At 33.7% G+C, this 12,314-nt stretch overlaps 1 protein-coding gene across 1 annotated transcript; it reads left to right on the top strand.

Moving 5' to 3' along the window:
• Window positions 1–6,556: 6,556 nt before the first annotated feature.
• Window positions 6,557–11,793, top strand: LOC132629892 (probable WRKY transcription factor 65). The gene is made up of 3 exons (XM_060345303.1): window positions 6,557–6,936; window positions 7,205–7,357; window positions 10,726–11,793. The coding sequence occupies exons 1-3, from the start codon at window positions 6,770–6,772 to the stop codon at window positions 11,204–11,206; spliced, it is 801 nt and encodes a 266-aa protein (XP_060201286.1). The 5' UTR covers window positions 6,557–6,769; the 3' UTR covers window positions 11,207–11,793.
• The last annotated feature ends 521 nt before the right edge of the window (window positions 11,794–12,314 follow it).

Here is a 12,314-nt window from a genome sequence, read left to right as displayed (position 1 = left end):
GGTTTGGCATTAGATGCCTCCATAATACAGCCAAACCATTGCTTATGAGAACAGAGTTTCAGATGTTGGTCTGAGATATGATATATTGCATACAACAACACTTGTATGCTTCAGATCAATAAATTTTGATAAATTCTCCCCTCATATTTGGTTTAGGGTCAGGAACTAGATATTTCCATCTTTTAGCATTTGATGTGCGGTACATGATTAATGGATATACCATGATGCTCACATATGGATTTTCCCAAAGAAAATGGGGACATATGTCACTAAAATAAGGGGGAGAGAATAAGCAGCTAAGAAATATGTTGTGAATTATCATCAGTATGATCCTCAGATAATTCAAGTCAAATGCTGGAAGCATTTGCTGACCCAACTATTTCATATTTCATCTGCAAAATGCTTCTAATGTCCCTGAAGGACAGAGTCTACAACATGTATGGAGCATGGTAGACCAATCGGTTCCAAATATAATAATCCTTAAAAAAAGGGAGGAGCAAATGATCATAATAAGGAGGCAAAGTGCTCTTGAAGAGTCGACGACATAACACTTCATGAAACCTTATGCGAGGTTCAGGTACCTGAAAATAATGAAGTGATGAGATCTCAGTAAGTTATGTCGAATTGCGAACCGATACAACATGATATCTTGTCGACAATATTTTGATACAATATAGCGCGCAATATTGTATAAGGTTGTGAGGATTTAATTTCTACGTATCTTAAAGCATGTTAATGTAGAGATAATTACCAAGTAAAGTGATGCATCTTGGTAAACGTAATGTTTATTGGGCCAGCAGTCCAAACATCAGAAAATGTCACATTATTTATAATGATGGAAGTTGTCACAGCCTATATGGCTTACTTGACAAAATTTATATGAAAATTTCTGAAGGGTTCAAAATGCCTGAAGCATATACAAATTCTTGGGAAACTTGTTTATAATCCTTAAATGGATTAAATGAACCAAGACTGATGTACTGAAATCGCCTTAATGAATATTTATTGACGAAGGGTACCAATAAGATCATGTTTACCCTTGTCTCTAAATGATAATCAAAACCTTTCATATTATTATGCAAGTTGATGACTTGAATATTATTGGAGCTCTTGAAGAGTTTCCAAAAGCACTTGATTATATCTGCTGAAATGAGAAAATTGAAATGGTCTTGAAGTACCATATATTTGTGCAGTTGATGCATTTATATATCTTGCTATAACTACAGGCATGATATAATTTACTCCAACATGGAGTTATTGAAATAGATCAACTGCATATTGCAAATGAAAGCCCTGACATGAATGTATTTATCCTAACCAATACTGTCAAGTGTTTTGGACATACAGGGCATTCATCTGATCGACATAAGAATTCAATCCAGGTGTGTTATCTATTTCCATGAAGGGTTATTGTCATGACAGTCAAATCATAGAAAGACAACAACAGATTATGAAGCAAGTCATGATGTACTTGTCCTGATTGCAACAATATTATACGGCGATGATGCAACTCTATCTGAGAAAGGAAGATGCAGATCATCAACCAGTTCGTCAAATGATCATTTGACAGATCTGATAAAAGCTCTGTCAATCTCAAGATATGATAAGTTAGTATACAAGATTTGTTACATCATCGTCAAGAATTATGTGATGCTTTAATCAGGGGGAGCAAATACGCACTGTACTCTTTTTCCCTTGACCAAGGTTTTGTCCCATTTGGGTTTTCCTGGCAAGGTTTTTAATGAGGCAGCACTCAAAGCTTATTACTAGATATGTGTACTCTTTTTCCTTCATTAGGACTTTTTCCCACGGGATTTTTTTCCTAATAAGGTTTTAACGAGGCACGTCATCTATTAATGGTTTAAAGCAATCCGGGCGCATGTGGTATAACCGCCTTAGTGAATATTTGTTAAAGGAAGGCTATACAAATGATGCAATTTGCCCATGTGTTTTTATAAAGAAAGTAATATCGGAGTTTATTGTACTTGCTGTATATGTTGACGACATAAACCTTATTGGAACTCCTGCAGAGCTCAAAAAGGCAATTGATTATTTAAAGAAGGAATTTGAGATGAAAGATCTTGGAAAGACAAAATTATGCCTTGGTTTGCAAATTGAACATTTGACAAATGGCATTTTTGTCCATCAATCTGCCTATACAGAGAAAGTGTTGAAACGATTTTATATGGATGAAGCACATCCATTAAGTACTCCGATGGTTGTTCGATCACTTGATGCGAATAAAGATCCGTTCCGACCTCAAGAAAAGAATGAGGAAATTCTTGGTCCAGAAGTACCATATCTTAGTGCAATTGGTGCACTAATGTATCTTGCCAATACCACAAGGCCTGACATAGCATTTTTCAGTTAATGTGTTAGCGAGACATAGTTGTGCTCCTACAAGGAGACACTGGAACGGAATTAAACACATATTGAGGTATCTAAAGGGGACTATCGATTTGGGCTTATTTTATTCTAACAATTGCAGTCCCGATCTTGTTGGTTATGCCGATGCAGGGTATTTATCTGACCCACACAAAGCTAGATCTCAAACAGGCTATGTATTTATTTGTGGGGGCGCTGCCATATCTTGGCGATCTACAAAGCAGTCTATTGTGGCTACCTCATCAAATCATGCTGAGATAATAGCTATTCATGAAGCGAGCCGTGAAGTTGTGTGGCTGAGGTCAATGATACATCTCATTCGAGAAAAGTGTGGTTTGAAATGTGATAAAATACCCACAATCTTATATGAAGATAATGTAGCATGCATTGCCCAATTGAATGGAGGATTCATAAAAGGAGATAGGACAAAACACATTTCACCAAAGTTGTTCTTCACACACGAGCTCCAAAAGAATGGTGATATCAACGTGCAACAGATTCGTTCAAGTGATAATATGGCTGATTTGTTCACCAAGTCTCTACCAACCGCAACTTTCGAGAAGATGGTGCACAAGATTGGAATGCGAAGACTCAAATATTTGGACTGAAGTTCTCATCAGGGGGAGTTAATACATGTTGTATTCTTTTTTCATACAAGGTTTTGTCCCACTGGGTTTTTCTTGTAAGGTTTTTAATGAGGCAACCAAAATGTATATTATTAGAAATATGTACTCTTTTTTCCTTTACTAGAATTTTTCCCACTGGGTTTTTTTCTAGTAAGGTTTTAACGAGGCATATTATCTATCAATGGACATCCAAGGGGGAGTGTTATGAAATATAGAGTATGGATGTCCACTACACAAATATAATGCCTCTTCCATTATCTTCCACCATCTTAATGGTTCTTCCATTATCTCCCACCATCTTAATGGTTCTTCCATTATCTTCCACCATCTTAATGATTCTTCCATTATCTCATTTATTAAATGAGATGTTTATTGTTACCCTTTTGTATGCCTATATGTAGCACTATAAATAGAGGCATAAGTTTTCATATTGAAGTGACTTGAACACATTTGGATGAATAAGAAATCTCTTCTCTCTTGTCTCTCTATTTCTATTGTTTTCATCCTTTACTATTGTTACTCTTTTAGCTTAGTTTTATAACACTTTTCAATTTGAATAATAAAACTAATTTTATAGAAATTTCTTGTATTTATCAGATTTCTTGCGTGTCAGAATAAAGTTTTTTTTTTATTTAGCATATAACTAAAAACTAGCTGTAATGATGCCAATTGAGCCGTTTTTGGAATGAATACATTTCTTATGCAACAATGAAGAACTAGCCTAAATAGCCGCCTACCCAATTGTTCTAATTAAAAGTATAGGCAGACATATAACATATATATAATCCATAAATGATATGCTTATAATTAGTATATATTTAATGTATATCGACTAATAAAGTAAATAATAAATCTGGCCGACTATTTGATGATTAGCCACACTGGGACTGAACACGGTCCGGACTCGCACGGGAGGCAGTAGTAGGGAGTTTTGGACAATGAGCGAAAGCCCGATCCAGCAATATCGTGTGAGTGAAGAAAGACAATGCCGTTTGTAAAGCTCTTTCGTCGAGTGCGCGATCATGACAAGACTCAAGAAAGAAGCCCCGGCTAAATTCCGTGTCAACAACCAGTAAGAGGGGTGGTGGGGTGATGGGTGGGGGCAAGTGTTCTTCGAAATAATTGGGTGTAAAGGGCACGCAGGCGGTGGATCGTAAACAATTATCCCAGATGTATCTCATTCAATCATTTTCTCTCTCTGATGGCTAAAGATGACATCTGTATACCAGTCAAGGCTCTTCATGGTGCAATAGTATTTACAATAAATACCACGTCAGGTCAAAGCTGAGCTCATTGTTCTATATCTCTGTGGGGCATATAATATTAAATTTTTAGGTATAATTGAAGAAGAAGGTCTTGACTCTTTCTTCTCTTATACTCCCTCCGGATAAAAAAAAAAAGTTCACTTAGTCTTTTTTTTTTGGATAAAAAAAAAATTCACTTAGCAAATCAAGAAAGTATTAACCTTATTTTTTCATATTTGTCCCTATTAAGTGTTATATGATCAAATCCCAATACCAATTTAATTAGGGGTAGTTTAGTCAAATTACCTATTTTTATCTAGAAATTAGTATTTTCTTAAGAGGTGTGCAAATTAGCTAAGTGGACTCTTATTTTGATCCGGAGGGAGTACAATAATTTTGAGGAATAATTAGTGAGGAAATTTAACCAATAAGATTGTGAGACATCCTTTTTTTTTAATTTAATTTTATTACATAGGGGTAGGGGAAGGAGATTACAACGTGGGAATTCGAACCCTCACCAATAAGGTGAGAGTTCAGATAGCCAACCAACTGAGCTACTACATTCCTACTGAGACATCCTTATTTTCCTTTGGAGCAACTAGCAGGTAATGGCGTCTCTGATTGTTCACTCAAATTAATTCAACAAAAGAAGAATCACATCATTTTGTAATCGTCATTATTAATGATATTACCCTATATTCCGGTCCTAATGAATTAATTCGTGTTGCCACTACGGTTTATCCTTTCAGTTCTGGCCAAAATCGTTGCTAGAATCCCGTTGTGCTTTTATATTGGTACTTATTATGCTGCAATTAGTTGTCCAATAATTTTGGTTGCTAGTAAAATAAATTCAACAAGAAATGATATTGGAATTAATAGTTTGAGCTAAGTACCAACTTTATCCTTATAATTTAGGAGTGAAACTTGCTCTAGAATCTTAAAAATGGAATCGCCTTTGTTAGGAAGAGCATCACCGCCGAAAGTAGTATTTTCCTGCACGAATTCAAATTAATCAAACTCTAAAATGATACCAAACATCAGACACGGAATATAACACCAAAAATAAAAACTTAAAGTGCAAAATGTTTAAAATCCTGATTAACTTGATCATTATCTCACATTCCTTTACCCTTACCTAGAAGCAAAGTGAAATCCAATCATAGTACCAAGATGCAATTATCAATCCTTCTCACTAACCAACAAAAAAAAAAAAAAAAAAAAAAAACTGGATTTAGCTATAAAGTTCACCGTGAATCTGTTTTTAAATAACCGTAGCTAACAAAATTTTCAATCCATCTCAAAATAAGATTAGCGCAAATTTGATTGTATAGCTACATAATTTGTTCATCGCTAATTCATATTATTCGGAGCATTTTAATCGAACTAATTTTTAATATAATAAAGTGGCCGATTGTTTTTGATATAAAATCAGTGGCATAGCCACGTACAATGAAGGATGGTCAGTTGAACATCCATCTTCAAAAAATTATGAAAAAGGTTCAAATATGCCATCGAGCTGTTGGAAATGACTCATTTATGCCACTAGTCAATAGTTTGGTTCATTTATGCCATCGAACTATCGGAAATGACTCATTTATGCCACTCATCAATAGTTTGGCTCATTTATGCCATCGCCGTTACCAAAATGACTCATTCATGCCATTTTTCATTAACGCCGGTTTTACAATACCAGATATGATATGTGAACTCCAACTAGATGGTTGTGGGCGGGTGGGTGTATGGGTCTGATTTTTTATTAATTTGGGATTTAAAATTGGGCGGATTTAATTAAACGACGTAGACATTTAATTGGAGGCCACGTGTCATATATCGTATTATAAAACCGGTGTTAATGAAAATGGAATGAATGAGTCATTTTGGTAACGATGATGGCATAAATGAGCCAAACTAATAATGAGTGGCATAAATGAACCATTTTCGATAGTTCAATGACATAAATGAGCCAAACTATTGATGAGTGACATAAATGAGTCATTTCCGATAGTTTGATGACATATTTGAGCCTTTTCCGAAAAATTATGTTATATATACAAATTCTTTTTACTAATTCTATATCTAAAATTATTTTTACACATGTATTTAATCTTGAACATCTTTAACGATATTTCTGATTTCGGAACCGTATAAAATAATGTAATAAACATTGCACGGCTCATCACGCAATTAAGAGTAGGGGCTCTCTTAAAAAAATATCTTTGCTTGCATATGATTTATGAACACGGCACCCTTTGTCACGATTATTATGTCTTAATTGCTCCCACGTCCTTAATAAATATATTTTTGCTAATCTGTCAAAATGAACTATATTTTTGCCTTCCCCATATATATATTGTAAGCCAAATTTCATCACTCTTCCTTCTTCCTTAGACAACAACTCATATTTAAAGCCTTCAAAGTTCATACGTTTTCCCAAAGATAAATTCTTGATATTATTGAAGTACCTAAATGAGATCAACAAGATTCCAACAATAGCTAGCTTTTTAGTTTTTGGTCATGGAAGGGGTGCGACAAAAAGATCCATTTTTTCATAAGCAAGAAGATTCCCGACATTCGATAAAATTGAAACGCCATAGAGAAGACTCTGCAGGAAATTCAGCTGAGGGTCCTTTATCTGGCGATGAAGTAGCCGAAGTTAGCATGTCATCACCTAGAAAATTCAGGTTTGTAAATTCTTAATATTTTTTATGTTTTTTTATTTTGGGAGGGGGTTTCACAATCAGAAAATCTCTAATTTCTGATTGAATCTGTTCGAATTTGGCTCGTCAGTAATGTTCTCGACAATTTTTCTATCAAAAATCTCATACGACAAACCAAATTCTGACATATTCAGTCGGAAATAAGCGATTTTCTGATAGTGATTATGATGCACATATGGATGAGTGGTGATATATATGGAAATGAATATGTTTTAGTTTTGAATTATTGTAGTAAAAGAGGGGCAAAGAAGAGAGTAATTTCAGTGCCAATTAGGGACTGTGATGGATCAAGAAGTAATTATAAAGGGGAAGCTTATCCTCCATCTGATTCTTGGTCTTGGAGGAAGTATGGCCAAAAGCCAATTAAAGGATCACCTTATCCCAGGTAAATTGATGTTTTGTTCAATTTAATTCCTGTTGAATTTCATAAAAAGAATTACTCCCCCGGTCTCAAATTATTTGTCGTCTTTATGTTTTACCCGCTGCTTAAGAAATTATTAATTAGGAGGTTTTCTGTGTGACTATTTTACCCTAATAACATATAATCTATCTTCATTAAATATTTACTCTATTGAGGTGTTTGAAATCTTCAAAAAAAAATTATTGCTAAGGATAAAATAGAAACTTCTAAAAATGACAAATAATTTAAGATAACTATTTTTAGAAATCACAACAAATAATTTGAGACGGGAAAGTAGTATTCTCTGATAATGTTATCACTTGAAGCAGAATGCAAATTTCCAAATTCTTGCACTAATTAGCCATTATGGTAGAAGTTTCAGTCTGCTTTTTGCTGAATATATATAGGTTTGCCGACTACTGTTAAAAACTTAACAGAACTTTTCGCTTAGATGACATATGGAATGAATTTTTATAATTGAATGAACAATTAACCAAAAAAATAATTTCTGTTCAATATTTCTATGGGGTAAATTATGGTCGTATGAAGCTTAGCATACATCATAAGTCATCATTACAAGAAAAATCAGAATTTTTGACCAATGTTTCGCTCGGAAAGTCCGTTGGAAACAGTTGCGACGAGTACAATTTTAACGAATTTCCAACAAAAGGTCCATCAGCAATTCTATTTTTTTTTTATAAATTACATATGATGATTCAAGTTCATGATAGGCGTAGGAGCTAACACATATGGAGAAGAGGCAGAGGCGGAGCCAGGATTTGACGTTTATAGGTTTAGAATTTTAGTTTTTAAAGTTAATGGGTTCTAAAGTAATAATTTAATTGTATATGCTCAATAAATTTCTTAATACAAATATAAGATTTTGACTAAAGCTACTGGGTTCAAACGAACCTCCTCTCGATGAGCTAGCTCCGTCCTTGAGAAGAGGCATGATATAATAAGCTAAAACAACATAGTTTACATAAGTGTTGGGACTGAATATTCAGACTGGAGAATTAATTCAAACACACAGTTTGCAGGATTATTGAATTTGTTCACTAGTCTAATAGTGCAATGACATGTTTATGAAACATGAACTACACGAAATAGCCACAGTCTATAATAGCGTACCTATTGTAGAAGTTTGTTCTTGCTTTAAGAGAAGAATCTTCAATTGAATCCTTTCACAAGAACTTGAGAATTAGTGAAAGAGAAGAATTTTCTATGTCGGGAGGAGAAAAGAATTTCAACTTGTCTTTTCTTGTGCAAGAAGCTTCTCCTTTAAAAGACCGAATAGACACAACTGTTTACCCTAACTTGTGTCCTCTTATAATTGAGATTTTAATTTTAATTATAAATATATAACTGATTATATACTTACTTAATTAATTAATATGAATCAGGGTTTGACCCACATGGATGACTCGGTCCAGTTTCCTTCAGACTCTCTGAAGCATCTATGTAGTTAACGCCAGGGTAGTTGGTAACCCATGTGTTGGAGTTATTCCTTTATTTAGTATTTAGTGTGTGTATATATATATATATATATTTTTTTTTTTTTTTTGGTGTGTGTGTGAATATTACCGTAACAACCAAATATAAATATATTGAATGAAGTGGCAGGAACTGTATGTTGCAACTTGCAACTTACACGATTTCACTCCTCTAGTTAACTTATATTCGAATTTGATGGATTCGATCTTCCCTCTTTAAGTTAAAATCACTTAATTTATTATATTTTGAAGTTATGAGTTCAGAATTTAATATTCGTTGAAATATTAGTAATTTTCACGCACATATATTAAGTTTACGTGTTAATACTAGGTTCAATTGAACCCAGCGACTACATAACTCCATCCGCATCTGCTAGTAATTACCACTTGCTAAGCATGTTCTTATTCCGGTAATAATGAGATTAGCCACTTTGCCTACATTTAAATTAAGTGTGTGCTTATTTTTCATAAAGAAATACTTTATTCGATTCATATTATATTATCTATCTTTTAGGGTATTTGTACATTTCTTAAAAAAATAGATCTAATTGCCTTAATTATAGAAATATTACTTTGTCTAAACTACAACAGTATTTGTTTTCATGTTTAATTTCCTTAAACTTCTTGCTTGATCACCATTCCATTGATTGAATCGTTAACACAAGAGTTTAAAGTTTCAATTTCTTTGCAGTAATGGTTCCTAGCTTAGTGGGGTTCATGCCATTCATAATAATTTGGATTCCACAATATTAATGTGGATGTCCATAAAAGAAGGATCAATCCATTATTGACATACTTCTATTCTTAACTATATTATTATTAAACTGTCAATGCATGTTGTTGCTTTTATAAGTATGGCCACTTGTTACATTATTACACCAACCCCTAAGTGACCAAGATAAGTTCTTCAAAAGATTAACGGATAAAAATGCAGGGTAAGAGTAGGATAATCAGCTTTTTTATCCACTTCGACAATCTCCTTTACCGATTCAAAATTTTTATTTGATAAATTCAATTTTTAAGTTCTTACTATTGAGCCCATTACATTTTTAATATTATTGCTTTACAATCTATTATTTATTAATTTTTTATAACTCTTTATATATATTTTTATACTTCATGTCGAAAACGTTAGAATTTATATGAACCCAATGCACATACTACCTACGCATATATGGGATCAAGCTCCACTTCTTGGTTAAAAAAGAACAAATCATAGTGCTTTCTTTAATCCACTAATAAAAAGAGGATCCATTAGAGTTTTCAGAGTGCAAACTTTTGGTGATTTTGCTTTGTTTTTTTTTTTTACAATTTTATGTTTGTATTCTGATTTTATAATACAAGTTAGTATTTTTAACTATTGTGTGCATTTCAACTATCTTATTAAACATATATTTAACACCTTTAATCGTGTAAGTTACTTGTCACCTTCTGCAAGTACAAGTATTGAATAAATCCGTCCACTTAGGTTTGAACACGATGAGAAAAATTCGCCTAGAGCTTTTTATCTTTATTAAAATTTGAACCTAGCTTGATCTCCAATGACTTTTTTTCTTTTTTTGCTTAAACATGACTTTTATTTCATTTCATAATGAATTTGAGTTATATATAATGTAAAAAAAATGTATCACTACCAATGAAGTTTAATTTGTTATACTAGGTCTGTTATCATTTTTACAATATAAATCAACAATATTTATCCTATAGATCATTAATTTTGGATACTTACATTTGAAACAATTCGATCGTGTAGATACTTTTTTACATTGTAACTGCACAAAATACAAATTCTTCTACAATAATTATATATACATAACTTATATAAGTTATTTTTAACATTATTGCATGTAATTCATGCAGAGGATATTATCGATGTAGCAGCTCAAAAGGTTGTCCAGTGAAAAAACAAGTAGACCGTAGCCCCCATGACCCCACCGTGTTCCTTATCACCTACTCATCCGACCACAACCACCCTCTTCCAGCAGCCGCCACCAAACACCGCCACCCCACCACCACTTCTGCTGCCACAGACGTCGATTTTTCTGCGACCACTCCAGAAGATCAATCAGCTATCTTCACATACCAACCTGACGACAACTTCCTAGAGATCAATGCTGGAGAGTTGGGTTGGTTCTCCGATGAGGGGTGGTCCACATTGATGGAGAGTACGTCGTCGCTGGTGGGGTCCACTTGGGTTGATGATGATGTGGCACTAATGTTGCCGATTGGCGAGGAGGACCAATCATTATTTGGTGATCTCGATGAGTTACCGGAATGTTCGGTGGTTTTTCGACGATATAGGGTGGAGTCGCTGATACACTCGGAGAAAAGGTTACGATAACAAGCCCCTTCCTGGCCAGAGCCTCCAGGACAAGGAGGCGGTGATCAACCATTCACTCTCAACATTCATATTGATCAATAGATCTTCGCGTCTTGCCAGTTTGCTGGGTGAGAAATGGTTTTCTCTTGCCAATAAATTTTCTCCGGCCTTCCATTAACCTTACTCATAAAGGATCTTATGATCGGAAGCACTACTAAAGAAAAATAATGTTTTTTCACGTAGCCATCGACGATACGTGATAACTAACGAGGGCCTCATATATATTTTCACATTAAAAAGTGGATTATCAAGATTATGCATAGGTGGTGGTGTCACATGTGGTGTCTTCTGATACGAAACATTTTCTTATGACAATTTTTTTGTTTTTTGTTTGTATATGTAAACATCTCGCTAATTTGGAAAGGAAAAAGGAGAAGATTTTTTATTTAGGACAAATACATAAATGATCATCCGGGTGAAACTATTGACACTGAATGACCCAAGAAACTTAAAAGACATTTTTTAGCCTTTTCAAAATAATTTCATTTCGTAGCTTTTTTTCAACTAATTCCAGTATATGTACAGAAACTGTTTTATTGTTGTATAAGATATGTATAACTACTGTATATGTACAGAAATTGAATCATTGTTGTATAGAATATGTATCCCTACAGTATGTGTATAGAAAATGTATCATTATTGTATAATGAATGTATAATATATATATATATATATATATATATATATATATATATATATATATATAATCAACATATAATCAGTGTATTAATGTATACTCACTAATAATATGCATATACAATTACTATACACTATTTTACACAATGTATAAATGACCAACATATACGAAAGAGTCGTCGGAAAGTGGAGCGACGAGCAAGAGAAATTGGAGCAGCAGTAGCATTTGTTTCATCCCCTGGAATAGCACAGCTTGCCCATACAGGCTCAAACACAAACAAATAGAAATCTGAGTTCGCCAGAGATGGTTTTTTTTTTTTTTTTTTCCGGCCAGACCTTGGCATCTCCGTAAATCGTTAATGGAATCATGAAATCTCCAACATTGTTAAAATATATATTCGAGAAAATTTAAGATTATGGTTTTGAATTGATA

This window comes from Lycium barbarum, chromosome 1 (assembly GCF_019175385.1).
Source record: "Lycium barbarum isolate Lr01 chromosome 1, ASM1917538v2, whole genome shotgun sequence".
NCBI classification, from domain to species: Eukaryota; Viridiplantae; Streptophyta; class Magnoliopsida; order Solanales; family Solanaceae; genus Lycium; species Lycium barbarum.
Note: the sequence above shows the minus strand (reverse complement) of the source record. Positions and strands in the feature narration are given on the sequence as shown.